The sequence below is a fragment of the Budorcas taxicolor genome, chromosome 13 (assembly GCF_023091745.1).
Source record: "Budorcas taxicolor isolate Tak-1 chromosome 13, Takin1.1, whole genome shotgun sequence".
NCBI classification, from domain to species: domain Eukaryota; kingdom Metazoa; phylum Chordata; class Mammalia; order Artiodactyla; family Bovidae; genus Budorcas; species Budorcas taxicolor.
In genome coordinates, this window is record NC_068922.1 from 69,698,366 (window position 1) to 69,720,532 (window position 22,167).

Genomic DNA, 22,167 nt, shown 5'->3' on the forward strand with positions numbered 1-22,167 from the left:
CCTTCCTCTGTGACCCCTCCTCGGGCCCGGGAAGCCTGCAGGAGAAAATGTTAGATGATTTGAGAGGCTGGATTCCAGAGTGGAGGAAGGACAGATCCTGCAGAGGACTGGAGGGACATCACCCCAGCGTCAGACTCCAGGCATGGCCCTTCCATGTGTCTGTGGATTCCCCGGGCTCTCCTGAATTGGTAGCAGCTGGCTGAGGTTCCCAGGTAGACTTCTCCTGGCTGAGAGGCTGTGTTTCACACCGTGCATGGGACCAGCAGGCAGTTGAAGTGCAGCCCAGCGGTTGAAGGCAAGGTTGGGTTTGAAGCCCGTATGTATTAGTTGTGTATCGCCCCCAGCCAGCTAGTTCTCTGAGCCTTAGTGTCACCATCTGTGAAGTGGGAGTAATAATATCTCCACCAAATGGGGTTATTCTAGGGGGATAAAGGAGAGGATTAATGTAAAACAATATACGTGGGCTTCAAATCCAACCTTGCCTTCAACTCCTGTGCTGCTGGATACATTCTAAATGTTTAATAAATGTAAGCTGTTTTTCATGACAACGGTAATAGACTATGACTGTCACTCTTAGACTGGGACTGTGTGGCTGCACAGAAGGGTGAGGGAGCAGGAAGGGAGGAGCACAGGGACCTAGCTCACATTTCACTGAGATCACTACCCGGAAAAGGGAGGAAATGGTTTTGTTTTGCCCCGACCCAACTACTAGTCACCCCCCTACCACGTAGAGCAGGGTATGGAGTTGTCTTGAGGAGACTTGCACATCTATCTCCTGGGCGGGTGACTCTCTTGTTTGTAAGTTGGGGCCTGTACAGAAGGAAGGGGTGTGGAGAGGCAAGGGGCTAGTCCACCAGGTCTCAGGTCTTGGGGGCTGGAGGCAGGAATGCCAAGTACCTGATAACCGCAGACCCTGTGGGTGGGTCCGTCAGAGGGGTGCAAATTCAGTGACAGCTGGGATTTGAGAGGGCTGCCTGGAGCCTGGGCAGAGGAGGTAGAAGGGGCCCTGGCCCATTGATAAATTGGAGCCCGGGATTGAAGGAGTCTGGGTGAGAAGCCTGGTGGACACTGGTGTGCAGTTCAGGCCTTGCTGACGGAGCCTTCCACTGAAGCTGCCCCAGAGCCGCCTGTTTGTGGGTGCACCTCATTGCTGGGTTCTGATCCCTGCAGCCGCCTCTGTAGGTTCTGAGGAAGTTTGGAGTGCCAGCAGGGCCCCTTGCCACCTGGCCTCTTGCCCAGGTGTCAGATGCCTGGCCTTTTCCTGCTGACCCTGCCAGGGTACCACACAGTGTCTGTAACCTGGCCAAAGAGCGAGACACTTGTGGGACTCTCAGGGTATCCGTGGCCCTGCAACGAGATGGGGTTCAGTGAACGTACACGGTGCTCACGGCGAGGACCTCATTCTGGCCTGACTCCGCGCCCTCTCTCTTTATCCTCCTCTTGTGAAATGGGGCCAGCAGGGGCTCACGTCGCGGGTGGGAGTTTGGTTTAAAAGGGGTGGGGTTGGTACTGGTTGTCACGGTGGTGTGACAGGAACCAGGTCTGTGTTTGGCTTTTTGTGTTACAGATACTGACATAAATGAGTACAAAGCAGTTACAGACTTCCTGCTGAGTGCTACAGAGACTTGTCATCATGTTTTCTTGGCAGATCCGCTAAAGGGCCCCAGGGGGTGGTCTGGAGTGCCACCCCACTTCACAGACAAGGAAATGGAAACGCAGGGAGCGCACTGTGCTGCCACGTGACAGCCTCAGTGGGACCCAGCCCCCCGGCAGGTGCTGGCCGGCCAATCCCAAGGGCACTCTATGCCCTGGGGTTGTGCTCTGAGTGGCCTCAGGCCTCAGTCCTGGGGTCTTCATTGATCTTCTGAAGAGAAACCTTCCTGTTCAGACTGTACCTGACGGACAGCCCCGGCCTTCCTCAGCTGTGGCTCCACACTTCTGGTGCCTTCCGGGTTGACATGTTCAGTCAGGGGTCGCTGTGGGCACAGTGGCTCGGGTGGTGAATCCACGGGGGGCCAGCACGTCGGGAATTGCAGCCCCGGGTTTCCATCTTTGTTTCTGCAATCGATACCCTTTTAGACACCAGGCCTCTTTAGGTGGTGAATCAGAATAGGTCCTTGCCTTCAGGGAAACTGAAGTGTACAATGGTGGTGACAGTTCTGCTCCCTTTGATGCTGGGGGTGGCAGAAGAAAGCAAACTCCCCGGACAAGGCAGGCAGGCTCGTGGGGGAGGCAACACAGGGCCCCGCAGTCTGAGGCCTGGCCCCTGTGGCTGTCAGACCGTGCAGGAGACAGACCTCAGGGTCAGCTCTGAAGGCTGAGCCCAGGAAGGGTGGGCCTGTGTCGTCGGGGATTTTCCTTTGCTGCCTGCCGGGTTGGTCCCCGTGGGAGAGGGGTAAGAGCACGTGTCCGGATCTCCACAGCTCACCATCCTCGCCTGTGTGTTTCCTGTCTGACTATAGTTTTTCCAGGGGAAGTCAGAGCTCTCGGTGTTTCCTCAGCCCCCAAGGCTTGCCCTGATGTGTGGGTTTCCAGGCCAGCCTGGCCAGGCCCCCTGTGCAGCTGGGGCTTTGTCTTCCCTCTGAACTTAGGGATGGGGTTTGCTGTGCCTGGGAGAGCTGAACACACCACGCGGGGGACCCCCAGCACCTCCAACTTCTCCCCTGTGTGTGCGCCGGGGCCCGCACATACGTACACAAATGCACAGGCTGGAGTCATCAGTTAGAGAGCTTGGCCGCTGGCTTGTTTTGGGTCGCCCCTTGGAATGAGGGGCATTTGCTTGCTCAATAGATACTGTGTTGAACACCTCCTGTTTGCCCAGTACTAGGCACTGAGAGTTCAAAAGATGAACAAGACCTGGACTGGGCTGTTGAAGAACAACGCTTGGAAGAGGCAGGTGTGGGGACATGTAATTAAAACCCCACGTGTTCCATACCATAATAAAGGTCCGTGCCCAGAGCTTCCTGTGTGCAGAGGAATGAGCTCTGCCCAGCAAGCGGGGGATCTAGAGGAGAGAACCAGGAGGGCTTCGTAGGGGAGGTGGCTGGTGAACGGGCCTGAGTGGTTGGGGACCTTGCCTGTGCCCTGGGTGAAGCCCCGAGGACCACTGCACAGGGTGGGTTAGGGGGCAGCATAGGGAGGGCCGTGGCATGCCAAGCCTCATGGGTCGTGCTCTGTCCTGTAGCAGAGCTGTCACCAGAGGCTGAAGCGGGATGTTGAGGTTGAGAGGTTGAGGAGGGGGACCCGGGAGCCGCTGCGGGAGAGAGCGGATGAGCACGGCACGCCTTGTCTCCTAGCGGGCAGGCGGATGAGCGGTGATGGAGGCGTGGGGTGGTGTCTGGAGGCAGAGGAGCCGTAGTGGCTGAGCACTGGGGCTCTGAGCGCTGCACTGCCTGGGTTAAAATCCTGCTGTGCAGCTCACTTGCTCTGTGACCTTGGGCATGTGACTTTCTCTCATCTCTAAAAGAGGGATAGTAACAAACACATTTTTCTCGTAAGGGTTTTGTGAGGATTTGTTGAGAATGTGTAAGGGGCTTGGCATCGAGTGTAGCGTGTAAGTGCTTCACACGTGGGAACCCTGACGAGGAGGAAAGTGAAGATTAAGTGGCCCAAAAGGACCCGTTAGTGGAAGGGAACAAATGTCCATGTGGTGTCGAGGGGGCTGGCTGCCACGTACTTTGATGTGGGGACCAGGAGGCCACTTAGCCCCTCTTTCTTGTCATCGGGGCTGTTTGCCACCCCTGGCTTTTGCAGGGTGTCAGGGCAGCTGACTAGGAGCAGCTGCTTCGGTATCACACGAACACATCAGATTAGTCTGTTTCTGAGAACTTCGCCTTGATAAATGGTATCCGAGTCCATTTTTGGGAGACCCCTGACTGCCAGGAAAGGCTTTAACGCCGGCACCTCATTGTGCTAGGGCCTGTTTTTGCCTCTCCTGTCACTATCCGTGTTGGTCTCTATTAACTCATGGTGTCTCTTCCTATTCTGCCCTTTTCTCTGATGTGGCTTCAAAGAGGTCAGTGAGAGCTAGCGCTGGAGGGAAGAGGTGAGGCCTGCTGTAGCAAAGGCCTGATTCTAGGGGACAGGAGACTTCCCCCACTGCCGGTCCTGCTCTTGGAACTGCAGAAGTCAGTGGGGACTTTGAGGGGAGTCCCAGGAGAAGTGGGCCGGGGAGTGCTCGAGCTTCCCCAGGGGGAAATCTCTGAAAGGAGCCTGGTAACAGGTGAGAAGACTCCAGGCCTAGCCCAGGGTGAGGAGTGGTCCCCAGCAGCTGGGGCCAGAATCAGTGAGATTTGGGTGAGAGTCTCAGCCCTTCTGTGCCTTTGGATACCAGGCACCTGAAACTGATCTTCAGCTGTCAAAGTCATTTCCCCCTCACAGAGCCGCCTGCTGACAGTGGTCAGGTGAGGTCCGTCTGAGAGAGAGAGGTGGCACCTGCCAGTGAGTACAGCACGGGGCCCTCGTGGGTGCTTAACGGCTCTTGGTTTCCTTTGCCTTCACCGTAGCTAACCACAGAGCTCCGGTTCTTCCCACCACCACGCTGGCCTCGAGGCCACTCCGACAGCCAGGGGCTGGAAGTCTGTTTCTTACTTCTTTGTTCCCTCCCTCAGTCTGTTCACAGAGGTCACAGGCAGGAGAAAAATTGGGTATTTGAGTAGTGCATTGGTTCATGGAGCATTTTCTCATCCATGGGGTGTTAAAACCCCACCACACCTCCCGCAGAGAGGCAGGGATGCCAGGCTCCCCCTTCCAGAGGAGGAAACCAAGGCCCCAAGGCGAAGGTCACCCAGCAAGTTCATGGTGGTGCTGAGACCAGGGCTGGAATTCCCGATTCCCTTTGCAGTGTTCAGTTGATCCCTCCACTCTGGGGCAGGTGACAGGTGGGTGTTGTAGAAGAACAGGGTTTTTATTTACGTGGATGGGGCTGTCTGATTTCTCCTCCGCCCCTTGGCCACATGCGCTGTTCGGCCAGCCTGGGCTTCGGTCTGGAGTGCTGGACTCAGTGGTTCCCTTGAGAGACTCAGGCTCCCTCTGCAGTGCCCCCATCGAGACGCGGTCCCCTCTGCTGTGTGTGTGGGGTAACCGGAGACCTGTGCTCTGACTTGCTCTCCCTGGGTTATGATGACAGCTGCCCTGAGCCCCTGCCAGAGAAGTGGGAGCCTGGGGCTTCGTGCTCGAGGTGCTCTGAGAAGGGCCTCTGCGGGACCCAACGACAAGCTGAAGCGTGTGCCCTCGTCCGTGGGTTCCTGTGCTCATCCCACGTTGAGCGTGGTCTTCGTTCCCATGTTCGGAGCACACCGAGCCGGACATGGTCGCTCCCGCCTCTGACCTGTTCACTGAGGCTGCATCTCCAGCGTTGTGTGCTTTCCATGTCACCATAGCTACCCTTTCCTTTTAAAAAAAAAAAAAAGGCCCGAAAACAGCTTTCTTGGGCCCCTGTGGCACATGAGCAGGTGAGACACTGCTTGTGCCCCCGACGGGACGCTGGCATTCACTGGTGTGCCACGTGCCGTGGAGGCTGACGGTAAACGTAGGGGACGAGGCTCCCACTGCCAGAAAGGAAAAATGACGAGAGGTCTGGGCGCTGAGAGGGATGCAAGCCAGGGCGGCTCCGTGGGTCTGCAGGGGCGGGTGTGCCGTGTCCATCCCCGTGGCTGACAGCGGCCGTGGCTCTCCCCCGTGTAGGTCATGTGCGCCTGTGTTTGTGCAGAGGGTTCTCAGTGGCGCCGAGTCGGCCCCGAATGCAAAGCCGGAACATCTCGGGCACATGAGGCCCGAGGGGGTTGGAGAAGGAGGCCGGGGGGAGTTAACTCCTGACACATAGGCACGGGGCACAGGAAGGGTGGCCCCACGGTTGTGGCAGGTAGATTGCAGCCTGTGGGGGTCAAGAGGTGGCCTGCGCTGGGGTCTCGGAAACAGGGAACTTGGTGTTCCGGCTCCGAGACATTGCAGCTGTGCCCTCGCCTGATTGTATCTCCTCCTTCACCCCAACACACGTGTCCCTGCTCACGCCGCCACAGCTTCCTGCCATCGGCCCAGGGTTTTAGGGCCGCCCTTCACGGCTGAGTATGCTGGGTCTCCAGAGGGAGTGGGCCCGAGGCCGCCTAGAGACGGTGCCCTTGGCCCCAGAGGGGAGGAAAGACGTGGGAGGGGACCCGGCCGCACGGATGCTGCAGGTGGTCGCTTTGGGGGAGGCCGAGGCCTCGGGGGTGTGGCTCAGAGTCCCCGCTCGCCTTCCTGCCTCTGCTCTAGATGGCCTCCCTCTTCTCGTGCACCCAGTGCCTTTCGAGGCGGTGCTCGGCTCGCCTTTGAGAGGCTGCAGTGGCTGAGTGCCCAGCACAAGTCCTAGCTCTCCCTGCCACCCCTCGGCACCCCCTGGAAGGGCCGTCCTGGGGGAAGCAGGGAGGGCTCCTTTTTATAGCCCACATGTAGGCTTTGTATAGGCTCTGCGCTTCCTTCCGGGCCCTTCCCGGTGTTGGCCGGTGGCCCTGGCTTCAGCAAGACTCAGGATGCAGAGTGAATGGGGTAAAGCTTTCTTTTGCAGGACTGGCATCTTCCTTGCCGAGCCAGGCCTGGCACCGAGCAGCCTGGGGTTAGGAGGCAAGGAGAGAAGGTGACCCGTTCCTTGATCCTGGGAAGCTTGCAGTTTGGAGCGTGCGGAAAACCATGAGAGCCCTGGGCCAGCAGGAGACGGTTGCGCCCAGTGCTGTCGGCTGAGCTTGGGGCTCCAGACAGCATCAGCCTGCCCTTGTGGGTCACTCCCCCTGCTGGCTGGCAGGCTGGCGTTGGCTGGAGGGTCAAGGCGTGGGCTCAGTGAGGAGTGGCGGTCTGACTGAAGCTCCACCCGACCAGACTGGTGAGGGCTTGGGCCTGGGCACGTTTGACCACTTGTTTGTGTGAGCTCTAATTCTAACTCAGCAGGGGCGGGCCATGCGTGTTGGGGCTGGCTTCCTGTTTTCCTGGACACCTGGGGATATGGCTGAGCTGAAATGTCCTGAGGGAAGTGGTGCTTTAAGAGGTGTGCCCCCCCCCCCCAACCTGGTTCACAGTGTCCTTGGCGTGGCCTTGCCCGTGGGGGGAGTAGGGCATTGACCATCCTGGGCCTCTGGCTGTGGGTGTGTGGTGGGTGAATTCTAACGCCATGGGATGAGTGACTTCAGCCTCAGGCCTGGAGAGTGTGGGCCGGGGTTCCTGAGTGACTAACCCTAGGAAGGAGGGGAGGGGCTGGGCACAGGTCCCAGAGTCGTCTTCCCCGCCTACTCCAGGGCAGGAGGTCAGTTGGGAGGTTGGGGAGCGGCAGGGGCAGGGGCTGACGAGACCCTCTGTGGGGCTCTGCAGACCACGTGCCCCCATTTGTCATCCAACTGTTAGGTGGTAGCTCTCCTGTGCCAACCCTAACACAGTAAGAGGGTAACACACCTGTGTTCGCTCGTCAGCTCCTAGCTGGGACTGTGGCCCTTCTTGGGAGCTCTGAGCATGTCCACGATGGGGGTTAGAACAGGTTGCATAGGTAGCTCTCTCAGGGGTCACTCGGGCCTGTTGAGGCCAGCAGTGAAATAGAGAGTTCCCTCCAGTGGGAACCCCTGACCCAGGCTTGTCCCTGATGGCGTCTGGGTCCTCGGCCTGAGGACTGGCCCCCGGTGGAAGGGTGCGGCCCTACAGGCCAGGGCAGGAGGCTGGGAGACAGCTGTCTGTGCTGAGGAGACAAGGCGGGAGCTGTCTTAAGACGGTGGAAGTAGGGAATTAAAACCAGGAACGGGAGGTCCCAGGGTAGCCACCCCTCTCAGCAAGGGGGTTGATTTTGAAGAATCTGAGCGGGTCTTCCCAGGGAGACGGGGAGTGGGTGTTCCCTCTCACCTTGGAGGGGGCAGTGTCCTATGTGGTGTGACCTTGCAGGGCCTCAGCTCCCCCGGAAGCAAAGGGAGGACAGGTGAGTGGCCGGGCTTGGGCTGCTGTGGCCCAGAGGGAGTGGCCCAATCCTGAGGCGAGGCCGGGCCAGCGGGTCTGAACTGGGAGAGCGGGTCAGTGGGCAGAGGAGAGCATCCGAGTGAGCAGGCCTGTGACGTAATGACCCTTTCCATTGTTCAGAGTGTCTCCAACCGGGACGTTCAAGGTTGACCTTGTTGGGGATTTAAGGGCTGGCCCCACATGTCCCCCCGTGGAGAGAAGGGCCTGTGCTGGCAGTAATACAGAAACCAGAAAGGCGGGGAAGCAGCATGGGTCAATGAGCTCCACAGGGGAAGGCCTCCGCCATTCCCCGCCCTCACCGTAGCCCCTTTTCAGCCCCCAGCCAGAGGACCCTCTCACTTCCTTTTGGGGGTGGGGGGCAGGCCCCAGATTTTTTCTTTCTTCTCCTAACGCAGTCCATTCCCTGCTAGGCACTGGGACATTTGGTTCACGGCGTCAAGGACCTTATGCTCCAATGGAGAAGGTAGTCAGAGCCTTAAAATACACATGGTTCTCACTCACCTAGGTCCTTGGTAAACGTGGTCGTTAATATAAATAAAGCCAGTAGGGCTTGTTCAAGGATTAGATTGGAGAGTGGTGAGAGTGTGCGGAGTCTAGTTTAGGCACCTCTTTGGAGGTGAAGCTGTTAACTGGCAAGAGGTGTGGCAGGAGGCCTGGTTTTGGTGAGGGGTTGACTGAGGTATGTGCTTCCCAGGTGGCGCTAGTGGTAAAGAGTCCCCCTGCAGTGCAGGAGACCCAGGAGATGTGAGTTCGATCGCTGGGTCAGGAAGATCTGGAGAAGGAAATGGCAGTCCATTCCAGTATTCTTGCCTGGAGAATCTCATGGACAGATAGCCCATGGGCTCACAGAGTCGGACACGGCAGAGCGACAGAACACATGCACGTGTGACTTTGAGGTGAACAGGCAGAGAAGGCAAGTAGGCAGTTAGCTTGAAGGGTCTGAAAGCTTACAGTCAGGGACTAGAGTAGGGCTGTGTCTGTGAGTTGTCTGTGATTGGCAGTGAAAGCTATGGGCCTGCGTGACGCTGACTGGGGAGCCTGGCACACACAGGCCATCTAGAAAGAACTTGGGCAGCATCAGCCTGTAGAGGGGACAGAGGTCAGCGTGCAAGGGGCTGCCTGGGGAGTCCTGTGGGCCTGGGCAGAGAAGTTGAGGCAAGCCCCTGCTGCACTTGTCCCCCTGTGATGTTCCTGGCCAGCCGTCCCTCCCCTCTCATCCACCAAACTCTGAATGTCCTTTTCCCCAAACATTTGATGCCTTGGCTTTCGTGCTGGAGAACCTGGGCGGGCTGGTCCTCCCAACCTGCCTTCTGTGGACAGAGTGGTCCGAGACTCCCGAGTCCAGCTGCTCACTTTCCCTGGCTCCCGGCGCCACCGACACCTCCCTGTTCCATCCTTTGTAGGCCCTCCTAGTTATCTGCTTCCCCATCTGTTTCCTCCACTGGGCAGGGGCCTTCTGACTTTCTCAGCGGCAGGAACTCCAGTGCCTTACTGATCTCTGTTTACCCAGGACCCACCCTGGGGCCTGACCTGGAGTTGGTGGAGGTTTGGTGCATGTTTGATCTGGGTGATGGAAGGAGGGAATAAGCCCGGTAGATAGCTACTCACCTCTCTCCTGGCTTTGAGTTCCCTGGGTGGGGGCCCCTTGCCCTTCCTTCCTTTGGGGCCCAGGCGTGCTGTTCCCACCTCTGAGATGAGTGGGATTCATCTCTCATCCTAGGGAAGAGGGCTGCCTGCCTGGATAGTATGAGGGTTTACTGGGATGGCCCTGCTTCTCCTCTGCAATCCCAGTGTCGGGGTGGCTGCTGCTGGGTAGAGGGTCCCCATTCTGCTGTGAACTACCACGTGACTGTGACAAGACTCCTGGGAGCCTCCCGTTTCCTCATTGCTCCAAAGAGGAGATTCACCTAGAATCTAGACTCCAGGCGTTTCCCAATCTGGCAAGGATCCTTTACAGCTGTGACTGAAGCAGTTGCATGGAGGGGGCAGGGTCCCATGTAGGAGGGTCCACAGACCCCCATTCGGCTCTCTGAATGGTCTTTTCCTGCTCTTATCTGTCAAGTGTCTGGGGAAGGATAATGGGCAAAACTCTGCCAGGAGCAGATGCCGAGCCCTGCCTAGGGTGGACCTTGCAGTCCAGGGTTCTGCTGGGGCTTCCCTGGCGTGCTGTTCCCACCTCTGAGATGAGTGGGGGTCATCTCCTGAGAGGGGTCTAGTCCTCTCTCCCCTGCTGTCTGGTCTGCAGGTGCTGCTGTACCAGGAAGGAAAGCGGATAAAGCCCAGCCACACCTTCCGTTTGTTGCCTGACCTGTGACCCTGGGTCTCCGAGTTTGGATCCTGGTCCTCTGTGAAATAGAGGCCGAGAGCTACCCACCCCTCGGGCTCTCACCTTTCTCCCTGGGAGCTGCTCCTGACTTCTGCTGGAAAAGCAGGGGTCGGGGGCAGGGTGAGGATCCTCACTCCTGGTCCTTGGGGAGCAGGCAGCTGATGTGGAAATTGCTGGCCGTCCCAGGCCCAGCAGATTCCTGTCCCATCTGTGTCCTGGTTGTCTTGTCTTCTCTTTGGCCACCTCGGTCCTTCTCCTGAGCCGTGAAGCTCCAGGCACCCTGGGGTGCAGAGCCCCTCTGTCGCTGGCTCCTTGGGATGGGCAGCAGAGGTGCCGGCCGAAAATCAGCTGGCTGGCAGGGCGCTTCCCTTTCGTCCTCTGGGGACCAGAGCTCAACTCCATTTGTGCCCCTGGGCCCCCGGTGTGGTGTTCTTTGGAGGGGGGTGCAGGAGGCCACTGACTTGGGGGGTGGGGGCTGGGAACAACCTGGCCATGTATGTGGAGAAGGCGTGAGCGATGACAGGTCATTTCTGGGAAGATCTGTGCAACTCTCCTGGCGCCTGGGACCCGCTCTTTTCAGTCTCCTGGTGGCCTTGGCATAGAGCCAAGCAGGGCATGGTGCTCAGGGAGCCCTGCCTGTTCTCTTTTGTTTTCCCCAAAGCACCATTAGCTTCCCAGGGTTCCCACCACAGGAACCTTTGTACAGGAATCTCCCAGTGTTTGCAGATTGCTCTGGCCCCCAGGGGCAGGGTCCTACCCCCACTGGGGCTGTTCTTTCTCCTGTCTGCATGGTCACCTCACTGACCACTGTGCTTGCATATTTGTTGTAGCGCCTCAGCCTTTGTTACCCCACTGCAACACCTCTTCCAGGAAGTCATCCCTGATAGCATCTTTGAGCATCTGTGGCCTCTTAGATAATTAGCTCTGGTGTCTAACTCTCGTGTTCATTCCCACTTCTAAGCACTCACTCAGCATGTTGAGGCCTCCTCAGGGACCTGGGAATAGGCAAGTGTGGTTTTTTCCCTTGTGGAACTCAACAGATCAATGACCTTGACACCAAGGAGGCACCAGACAGTGTGACCAGAATAGGGAGAACCAAATATGCTGCTGGACCAGGCATGATGGAAACTTAGGTGAAAAGGTGGGCCTGGCACATGCAGGGGCTCAGAGGTCAGAGGCGTGCTCGGAGCTGAGGTGGGATGGGGGTCTCTGGGTCTCGTGACCTTGACCCGACTTGGGCCCTGTTGAGGGGTGCTGCTGGGCCTTGCACACCTTCCTCAGGTGCCTGTGGGGCTGAGCATCCACATCCCACAGGCAGGGCCAGTGCCAACCCCAGGGGGAGGGACCTGTCCTGGTAATGCTCACCTCTGTCAAGTTTTCTAGATTAAAAAAAACTTTTCACGTTTATCATGACTTTGTTATTTTAGGTTGTAAAATATATTCACGTGCATTTTTAAAAATTGGTATTATTTACTCATTGGCTGTGCTGGGTCTTCGTTGCCACTTGGGCTTTCTCTAGTTGTGACGAGCAGCGGTTTCTCCAGGTGCAGAGCACGCGGGCTTGTTGCTCCATGCTGTATCTTCCCAGACCAGTAATTGAACCGGTATCCCCTGCGTTGGCAGGTGGCTTCTTAACCACTTGACCACCAGGGAAGTCCTACATGCATTTTTTCTACACTTAGTGTCTTTTGCAGTTTCTACCAATTTACTTATGTACTTTTCAAAGGGAAAATGCTCTTAAGAGAAATGTTTCAGCGAATGCATCTTTCATGTCCAGAAATTTCCGTTTTCGTTCTGTGGTGGTGGCTTTCTTGACCAGATCGTCGTCATTTGGGGGTTTAGTTTTCAGCGTGTCCTCATGTCCCTTCCTAGCGAACTCAGCTTCCTGTTTGTGTAGTCCTCTGTCTGCATGTGAAGGGTTTGTGGCAGGCCCACCCCTCACTGAGGCCTTCAGTTTATCCCCACGCCACCCGAGAAGAGGCAGACTCGCTCTAGGCCCGAGCTGTATGCTTGGAAACAGGATTTGAAACTTGGCCTTTGTGATTTCAGAGCTGTCAGTGTCCTGTTCTGGTCCCTCACCATAGGCACGGTGGGGGTGGTGTGGGGCTGTGGCTGCAGCCGGCCGGGCACGCGTTCTCTGGCTTAGAACATGTGCCCAGATGTGAACTCGGAGGCTCCACGAGTCCCTGTCTTCCCTCACGGTGCCCCATCCCTGTGAGACCGCATTCGGAGCTGGGGAAATGGCTGTTGGATTCTGTTCCTTGGGCCCAGGCAGTGGTGGGCCAGCTTCACCCTGCCCAGGCTCGGGTTCACTGCCAGCGCTTTGTCTCCCCTGCCACTGACTCACGTGGGCCCCGTGTCGGTGACCCTAGGCACATAGGAGGGGCTGTCAGACTTCCTGGGACTGGTGGCTCCTGGCAGGGCCCTTGTGCAACCCTGTGAGGTGGGAGGAATCCCCAGTTCACCAGTGAGGAAACTGAGGGCAGAAGAGCGTCTACTGCCTGGGGCCACACAACTCGAGGGCAAGCCCTGTGTGGTTCTCCTCTGCCGGGCCCGGGCAGCCTTCAGAGAGGGTGGTCAGAGCAGGCTGGCTGAAGGAGTCGGGGGAGGTGGCCTGGCATGTGAGGCCAGTCCTTGGCCCGGGCGCGGGTGATCCCCCATTAGCCCAGAGCCTCTCAAGGAGGGCTGCTCTTATTTCTTCATGAGAGTTTGTGGGCGGTTAAATGCCAGGGACCAAGACCCCCTCCCTGCCCAGGCAGCTAATCTTGTCACTGTCTACCATGGCCTTGCTTGGAATGGTGAGGCCCACGCTGTTCCTGAAGCCTGGGAGCCTCTGCGTGGGCCTCGGACACCTGGTCCCCAGAGGAGCGCTCGCTGTGGCTTCTGACGGGCTGAGGTGGTTGGGTTGTGCCGGTGCAGCTCCAGGCCCCTCTTGGGGGTGGGTGAGCTTGGGGGTGGGTCTTCATCATAAATGAAAGCCACGCTCCCTCCTGCAGGACGCCAGCCCAGCCTGGCTTCAGGCCCTGGGTGTGGGAGCCTGCCCTTATCCTCAGAGTCCCCACCTCCAGCCTGGCCAGGACCTCCCGGCGCGGCCAGCCTTTCTTCTCCCCACATTCCTTGAATGTTGTTCACTGAGGTTGTGTGAGGGGATGAGTGCTGGGTCCTGGGTCTCCTGCCTCCCCACCTGCCCTCCCTGCCCCCAGCTCCCAAGTCCTGGGAGAGTCTCTCTTCCTGCTGTCATGTCCTGCTTCAGGTCTTACCCAGACTGTGTCGGGGGGGGGGGGGGCTCCTATCCCCTCCCTGAGACTAGGACAGAGGCCACGCATGTCCCAGGGAGTCACACCCCCCACCCCGGGCTTGGTGGCCGTCCCTGGCTCTCAGGGAGAGGACCCTGCTGTATTTATTCTGGGAGGCAGAGGTCAGGGGTGAGGCAGAGTGTGGGGGTTGGGGGTGAGGCCAGAGGTCACACAGGATGCAGCTTTTAAGAACCTGGTAGAGCCTCTCCCCCATGTCTCGTCCTTCCAGCCTGCGGTTGGCTCGATAGCTTTGAAGGGCATCGGGCCCAGGCCGACAGCTCTAGTGAGGGCAAGTGCAGGGTGTGGGCAGTGGGAGCCTGGGAGATGCGGGCACCTGGCCTGGGGCTGCGCTCTGCCTGCCTGGTCCCGTCCCGGGCGGGAGCGTTCTCTGCTGCCAGTCTGTCACAGTGGATGTATCCCGGAGCACGGGGCAGGCCGCAGAGTCACCCAGGACCTGCTGGCAGTGTGTTGTGTGGGGGCACCGCGGCGGCCGCCCAGCTGCAGGCCCTGTGGTTGCCCGCTGGGCGGTAGCCACGTCGTAGACTAACTGCCTCTAGTGACTGGTGGGCAGCTGCGCAGGAGGGCCCAGACTGTGGGCCGCGAGACCTTGTTGGCCTGTGTGCGCTGCGTGTGAGGTTGTGTGCCTGTGTGAGGGGTGGGGAGCACGGCAGCAGCCCTGCACCGGAAAGGCACGCTGGCTTCTGTCTCAGGGCAGGGTTTGTGGTTATTCTGTAGTTTCTGATCTGGGCATTTCCCGTGTTCAGCTCTTCCTCCCGTCCTGGGAGCCCTGTCTCTTCAGGCTGGGTCTCTGACTCAGTCTCCCTCCCTGCCCCCTGTTTTCACCTGAGCATAACTCTTTATTTTAAGAACTCCACTCCTGTTTTTGCTGCCCTTCCCCCTGTTGGGGTGCCTGCTTTTCCCTTGTTTGTTCAGTCGTTCAGCAAGCTGTGGATGGCCTTGCTGGCCCTGGGAAAGATGAAGAACGCACACAAGCGCCCGTAACGGTTACTGCAGGGGCTGTTTCCAGAGTGGATCTCTGGTGGCAGAGAATGGCGTCTGGGAGGTGGACCGTCCCTGGCTGGGGACCAAGGTGAAGGGATGGACAGGAAACGTGACTGCTCTTGGCCTCAGTCCAGCTGGGTTGGGATGGAGCAGAGAAGGTGGGCGAGCGGTAGGGCACTGAACCCCATCACAAAGTCCCTGAAGGCTGAAGGAGCAGTGGGTTCTCCCTCATGAGCCACCTTGGGAGGATCAGAATAATGTCTACACAGATTCAGGGGCTTGGGAAGGATGGCTGGGTGGTGAGAACTGGAGGGCCGACAGGAAAGCAGGGGCTTCCAGCTGGAGGACCAGGCCCCGGGGTTGCTGAGGGCATGGAGTAGGGGTTGGACCAGCAGTGCTATAGCGGGGGCTGGGCACGGGCCAGAGTGAGGCCACTGTCTGAGGTGAGGGGATAGATGGGGCACGGCTGTGGCTAGAGGGACTGGGCCTCTCAGAACTTTCCAGCCAGGGTGGTGTGTGCTTGGGCCAGGAGGGCTCGTGGGAGAGGTGGGCCCGGCAGCGTGCTGGCAACGCTTCTGGCTCCAGGTCTTCCGGGCCAGTCTGGGTCGAGAGCATCTGAAGAGGCTCCGGAGCCAAGGGAGCATGCAGTCATTTCTGGCGGCTACGCCAGGCTTCCCTCTTTTGACCTCCCTGAATCTGTGTCTTCATCTGGCCTGGGAAGTCTGTCGTCTGCTTAGGGTCCCAGCCTGGGGACTGTGCAGCCATGCCCTCTCCAGGCCTGGGGTCACCGCCTTTGCACCTGCTCCAACCGCAGACCCCCAAGACCCATCAGGGAGCTGGAGGGAGGCTTGAGTGAGCGCCCACCACATGCCACCTACAGGGCTGGGCTCTCCGGGCTGTTGGACTTGGGAACTCAGCAACCCCTGCTGGTGCCGCCATCCACCACCTGCCTTCACGGGGACACAGAGGGGTCAGAGTGGTTGTTCCTGTGCCGAGGTCACGCAGCTAAGGTGAGCTGGAGCTGGGAGTCTAGTCCTGGCAGGCCCACCCCCGAGTCCACACAGGTTTCTTCTACCACCCTGCCTTCTGGAGGAATTCAGTCAAGCTCTTTGCTCTAGAGATGGTAAAACCCAGATGGAGGGAAGTTAAAGGAGGCACTCGGCATGGTCTGAGTTAGTGGCTGAGGCAGTTTGTCTGCTGCTCGGATTTGGTGCTTCCCTGGTCTGAGCTGGGTGGCCAGGGTGGGAGCCATCTGTGGGCAGCCCTGCTCTTGCTGGGACTTGCTCGGGGATGTTTGGGAGGGGGGTCGTTGGGGTTGCACCAGGTCTGTTGGCCCAGTGCCTGCTCCCCGCCTTGGACTCTGAGACCCGTTTGGGCCTGCCCCTCCCCAGCAGGAACCTTGGGACTTCACGATTCAGTTGGTGCACTTTTGTGTCAGGAAATGGTCCTCACAGACTTGCAGCCGCAGGTCCCCGTTTCTTGTTCTCGAGTCCGGCTTTCTCCAGGTCAGGGTGACCCACCTGTGTTGTCAGGGAGGCAGCGTGCACAGCACAGAACTCCCTGTTCCCCCAGACCCCCAGCTTTTAGCAGAGCTCTGCCTGTAGACTCAGCGTAGCTCTCTTCCCTCCCCGAGTGGGCCTGAGTGGTCTTGAGTGCCCCCGAGGGGCCGTCTCTTTCGGTGGTCTTCTCTGAAGAGAGTGTGGGAACGAGCAGGGAGCCCAGGCAGCCCTGCTCACCTTGGGAGGCCTGAGCCTGACCTTGGCTTCTCCCCTGCCCTTCCAGTTGACATTCGTGAAATCAAGGAGATCCGCCCAGGGAAGACCTCACGGGACTTTGATCGCTACCAAGAGGATCCTGCTTTTCGACCAGACCAGTCCCACTGCTTCGTCATCCTGTACGGAATGGAATTCCGCCTGAAGACCCTGAGCCTCCAAGGTGGAGCTGAGGGGCTAGAGGAGGTGGGAGGCTGGGGGGCGCAGCCCAGCCCCAGGCTCAGCTCTTTACCCCCTGCTCACAGCCACGTCTGAGGACGAAGTGAACATGTGGATCAAGGGCCTGACTTGGCTGATGGAGGACACGTTGCAGGCAGCCACACCCCTGCAGATTGAGAGGTGAGAACCCGCTCCTGACGGGTGAGGTCAGGGCGCCGGGCCCTCGGGAGCAGGGCAGGGACTCCCGGGCCTCTGCGCCCGAGCTGCCTGCTGGTCTCCTCCCCAGGCCTGGCCTCACTTCAGGCTCGTTCTCTCCCACCAGGTGGCTGCGGAAGCAGTTCTACTCCGTGGACCGGAACCGTGAGGACCGGTAGGTGCTGAGCTGGGGCCCTATCCCGGCAGGGTGGGTTGGGGCGACCAGAACAGTGGCCCCACTTCAAGAACCGGAGGACCTGTCTCAGCACGGCCAGGGGTGGGCAGGCCTCTGGTACAGGCACTTCCTGCAGTCAGCTGTCCGAGGGCCTGTGCCAGCTGGTGGGGAAGCCAGCGACGGTAAGCCATGTGCACCGCCACTGTGGGCAGAGGCAGGTGTGCAGAACCAGCTCTGGGTGTGCTGTAGTGTGTTTGGGGGGTGCCTTGGAGCTCACTCAGGACTTCTCTGGTGGCTCAGACAATAAAGCATGTGCCTACAATGCAGGAGACCTGGGTTCAATCCCTGGGTCAGGAAGATCTCCTGGAGAAGGAAATGGCTACCCACTCCAGTATCTTGTCTGGAAAATCCCATGGACAGAGGAGTCTGGGAGGCTACAGTCCATGGGGTCACAAAGAGTCAGATACGACTGAGCGACTTCACTTTCCTTTTCCTTTTGGAGCTCGTGGCTTTGAGGCCACGGTGTAACAGCCAGAGGGGCCACAGAAGTGTGGGACAAAGGCCAGGTGATGGATGAGGAGGACCGCTGACGGGGGGAGAGGCAGGCACCACGGAAGGTTTTGAAGAGAAGTGTGACGTGACCTGAGGTCAAGTGCACAGGGCGGCGGGTGGGTGGAGAGCTCACTTATTAGGAAGTGGCTCCAATGCTCCCAGTGAAGACAATGGTTAGTGGGGGTGTTAGGAATGGGTTGGATTTCGGCGGGGCTATGTTTTGAAGATAGAGCTCAATGGAATTTGCTAACACATCAGTTCTGGAGCATGAAGGAGAGTTGAGGATTATATTAAGCTTTTTGGTCTGCGCATCTAGAAAGGTGGGGTTGCCATTGACTGAAATAGGGAAGGCTATGAGAGGGACGCATTTGAGGGGGTGAGTCCCGTGATGCCCGTAGATGGTCAGGTAGAGGTGTTGAGCAGGCAGGTGGGTAGAACGAGCTCGGGAACAAAGTGGGCCAGAGATGCGACCTGAGGAGCACAGCACGCAGGGGGTTTGGGAGGCTGGAGGCGCCTGCAGGCAAACACAGCAAGGAAAGAGAAGAGGGCTGGTGGCCGATCCCAGCCTGGGCTGCTTGTCCACTGGGGCCTGGGGCAGTGAGGAGCCCAGGAAACCCGGAGGAGGCGGAGCCCTGGAAGCCCAGAGAGGAGGGACTGGTCAGCTGCGCCACGCCTTGTCACGTGGGGACGACTGAGAGCTGTCAGTGACCTCAAGGCTGACAGTGGAGGAGTGCATGTGGGGTCCGGGGAGTGAGAGGAGCCTGGATGGCTCCTTCAAAGCACTGCTGTGAGGAGGGGCAGAGAAGGGGCAGCTACTGCAGAGGAGGCAGGGCAGATCGGCGTTTTAGGGGGAATGGTTTCAACCTGCGTGTGATGCTGGTGACAAGGAGCCCACAGAAGGAGGGCTGGGTGAAGCAGATTTCCTAACCCACCCCAGGAGGGCCCTGCCGGCCCCCTTCTGGATGACGGAGGCCAGGCGAGCGCTGGCTGGAAGAGAGCAGGACCGCCAGGGAGGGAGGGAGACATGCCCGCCTTCCCTTCCATGCCACCCCCTCCCAGGAGAGAAGGCCTCCCTGTCGCCATCTTTTTCTTCCTGTTGCCTGGCCGACCAAGCACGGTCCTCTGCCCCATCCTTAGGCAGGTTGCCTTGGAAGGCAGGGCACTTCTGTGAGACCCTGGGACCGTGCCTTCTTACCACTGCTGGTGCTTGGCTGAGACGGGTTTTCCTCTCCTCCCTGAGGAGGCCCCAAGTCCCTGGGCAGTGGGCGGGGAGTCCTGCGAGCTGCTTGCCCGTGATGGCACCCGGGTTTGAGAGTGAGGCTGAAGGGGCCCCGGGGAGCCACGCAGGGGCTGCCTCCCTCTGTGCCTGGAGGCCCGGGAGAGGAAGGGCCTTCCCTCAGTCACCTCTGGCTCTGAGCCAGGCTCACCGTCAGAGCTGCAGGGCCCAGAGTGGTGGTGTTTACCTGCCCAGCCGCAGGTGGACTCGGCCCGCAGGTCAGAGGTCGTGAGAGGTGGAGCTGAGGCCGCTGGCGGTGTCCCTGTCTCCTCAGGATATCGGCCAAGGACCTGAAGAACATGCTGTCCCAGGTCAACTACCGGGTCCCCAACATGCGCTTCCTCCGGGAGCGGCTGACGGTGAGGGCCTGCGGGCTGGCTGCAGGTGGGCGGGGAGTGCAGCCGCCCCAAGCCCCAGCGGGCCCTGAGCAGCAGTGCCGCTCTGTCTCTAGGACCTGGAGCCGCGCGCCAGTGACATCACCTATGGGCAGTTCGCTCAGCTCTACCGCAGCCTCATGTACAGCGCCCAGAAGATGGTGCAGGAGCCCCCCAACCCCACTCCCGCCCTGCCCCGCCCCCGCCCTGCTCTGCCACACTCCATGCTCACGCCCTGCTCCCGCGCCCCCACCCGTGCCTGCGCCCCCACCCGTGCCCGCGCCCCCCGCTTGCCTCAGCCTTGCTTGGGGGCGGTGGGGTGCCGTGCCTCCGGTGCTTCTCCCTGTGAGGCCTGCCCCTTTGTGTTGCCCCAGCCTTTCTTCCCGAGAGCTCCTTGCCCACAGGGCCTCCCTGGGTTCTTGCGCTGACCTGGTTTTGTCTCCTGCAGATGGACCTTCCCTTCCTGGAAGACAGCGCCCTGAGGTTTGGTCTGAAGTGGGGAGGTGGGCTTCTCCCCAGGCCCCGATGTCCCTCCCCTGGTTGATTCCCCGTGGATGGTTGGGGGTGGGGGACCCTCCTGGACCGTTCTGGGCGCCGCCTTCTGAGGGCCCCCCCACTGTCCGTGGTCCGCGCTAGCCAGCCGGCCGCCGGGCGCTTCCTTTCTGTCCTGCAGGGCGGGCGAGCGGCCGGAGCTGTGCCGGGTGTCCCTTGCTGAGTTCCAGCAGTTCCTCCTCGAGCACCAGGGGGTAGGACCCAGCTGGGCTGGGGTGCTGGTGGGGGTCCGGCTCCCCAGCAGCTGGAGGCCTCTCATGCATCCCCCTCTCCCACCCCATCAGGAGCTGTGGGCGGTGGACCGGCTCCAGGTGCAGGAGTTCATGCTCAGCTTCCTCCGAGACCCCTTGCGAGAGATTGAGGAGCCTTACTTCTTCCTGGATGAGGTCCGCCATGCCCTTCTTCTGGACTGACCCCCTTCCTGTACCAGTCGGTGCCGTGGTGCAAGGCAGGGGCTCATCTTCTGTTCTCTCCACATTTGTTCCCGGGTAGTTCGTCACCTTCCTATTCTCCAAGGAGAACAGCATATGGAACTCACAGCAAGACGCAGTGTGCCCCGACACCATGAACAACCCCCTGTCCCACTACTGGATCTCCTCCTCACACAACACGTGAGTGGCGCCCTCAGCCCGTGGCCCGACCCCGGGAGGTGGGGCTTGCCTGACTCCCCGCCCCCTGCCTCCCTGTCTAGGTACCTGACCGGGGACCAGTTCTCTAGCGAGTCATCCCTGGAAGCCTACGCTCGCTGCCTGCGGATGGGCTGCCGCTGCATCGAGTGTGCGTGGGGGCCTGGGGCTGGGGGCCCGGGGCGGGGTGGACAGGGAGATGGGGGGTGGAGCCTGCCCGCTTGACTGTTGTCACCTTGCTCCCCAGTGGACTGCTGGGACGGCCCAGACGGGATGCCAGTCATTTACCACGGACACACTCTGACCACCAAGATCAAGTTCTCAGACGTCCTGCACACCATCAAGGAGCATGCCTTTGTGGCCTCAGAGTGAGCGGCCGGGGCTCGGCTCCACCTCTCCTGGGTCCCTGTGAAAGCCCCCCAGGCCCCGGCCCTGCCTTCCACCTCCTGCCAGCTGCTGGAGCCCTTGATGCCGGAGCTGCTCACTTCCTGCACCCTTGGCCCACCTGCCTGCTCCGTGGGCCCTGCTCCTCAGCCTGTGGAACACACTCAAGCTCTTCATCTTCAGAGATCAGTCCTGTAGCCCTGGGCCTGGGAGGTTGTTGTCCTGCCAGCTCCTTTCCTGTCAGAACCCAGAGAATCATCTGTGCTCCGCATGTTTCACTCTGCAGTTCCTATTGTTTCCCCAAACCGTGGTCACTAGCCTCTCCCACCTCATTGAGGGGATCACCAGGGGCCCCCAGTAGCTAAACTTGGGGGCTGTTTGTCACCCCTCCTGACCTGGGTGTAGGATGTCCCTCCTTGCTGCCGGGGCAGCTCCATGAAGGAGCCAAGTCTGGGGATGCCTGTCTGTGGCAGTCCCAGTTGGCCTGGGTTTTTGCTGCACCCATAAGTTCCGCCTCTTCTCTGGGGTAGCTCCCCTCTAGGGAGAACCTTGGGCCCTAGGCCCCTGACGCCTCACTCTGGGAGGGTCTGAGCCATGACCCCTGGGAATCATGGGGTCTCCTGTGTTACACGCTGTTCCCCTGCCCTGCAGGTACCCAGTCATCCTGTCTATCGAGGACCACTGCAGCATTGCCCAGCAGAGGAACATGGCCCAGTATTTCAAGAAGGTGCTCGGGGACACACTCCTCACCAAGCCTGTGGACATTGCGGCCGACGGGCTCCCCTCCCCCAACCAGCTCAAGAGGAAGATCCTTATCAAGGTAAGTCTTGGTGGGGGGGGGCATGCCTTTGCTTCAGTGGTGGGTCCTCCAGGACTGGAGGAGGAGGTGGGGGCCTGGGATGCCAGTCCTGGCCTGTCGCCCACAGCACAAGAAGTTGGCTGAGGGCAGTGCCTACGAGGAGGTGCCTACGTCGGTGATGTACTCTGAGAACGACATCAGCAACTCCATCAAGAATGGCATCCTCTACCTGGAAGACCCAGTGAACCATGTGAGTGCTGCGCCAGGCTGGGCCTGCAGGGCAGCCACACAGAGGACTCTGTCACAGGCCCCCCGCCCGTCTCTTCCAGGAGTGGTACCCCCACTACTTCGTCTTGACCAGCAGCAAGATCTACTACTCGGAGGAGACCAGCAGCGACCAGGGCAACGAGGATGAGGAGGAGCCCAAGGAGGTGAGGGCTGGCCCAGGGCCGGGGTCCGGGTTGGGGTCTGGGTCACCGAGCGTCTCTGCTGTCACCCTCCGCCTTGCAGGCCAGTGGCAGCACAGAGCTGCATTCCAACGAGAAGTGGTTCCACGGGAAGCTCGGGGCGGGCCGGGACGGGCGGCACATTGCCGAGCGCCTGCTCACAGAGTACTGCATTGAGACCGGGGCCCCGGACGGCTCCTTCCTCGTGCGCGAGAGCGAGACCTTCGTGGGCGACTACACTCTGTCCTTCTGGTAAACCTCCTGG

General features: G+C 59.7%; 1 protein-coding gene across 5 annotated transcripts in view; it reads left to right on the top strand.

Moving 5' to 3' along the window:
- Positions 1–22,167, top strand: part of PLCG1 (phospholipase C gamma 1) — a 32,933-nt gene that overhangs the window by 1,566 nt on the left and 9,200 nt on the right. For 4 of the 5 annotated variants that reach the window (XM_052650564.1, XM_052650561.1, XM_052650563.1 and 1 more), the window contains exons 2-16: positions 16,375–16,527; positions 16,610–16,703; positions 16,846–16,893; positions 18,996–19,080; positions 19,173–19,256; positions 19,544–19,578; positions 19,769–19,841; positions 19,932–20,033; positions 20,140–20,258; positions 20,339–20,424; positions 20,521–20,641; positions 21,309–21,477; positions 21,584–21,706; positions 21,786–21,887; positions 21,967–22,154. In XM_052650564.1, coding sequence (XP_052506524.1) covers positions 16,375–16,527; positions 16,610–16,703; positions 16,846–16,893; positions 18,996–19,080; positions 19,173–19,256; positions 19,544–19,578; positions 19,769–19,841; positions 19,932–20,033; positions 20,140–20,258; positions 20,339–20,424; positions 20,521–20,641; positions 21,309–21,477; positions 21,584–21,706; positions 21,786–21,887; positions 21,967–22,154 — 1,582 coding nt within the window. Of the gene's footprint in view, positions 1–16,374; positions 16,528–16,609; positions 16,704–16,845; positions 16,894–18,995; positions 19,081–19,172; positions 19,257–19,543; positions 19,579–19,768; positions 19,842–19,931; positions 20,034–20,139; positions 20,259–20,338; positions 20,425–20,520; positions 20,642–21,308; positions 21,478–21,583; positions 21,707–21,785; positions 21,888–21,966; positions 22,155–22,167 lie in introns of those variants that run through there. The other variant, XM_052650565.1, reaches the window with a different exon arrangement.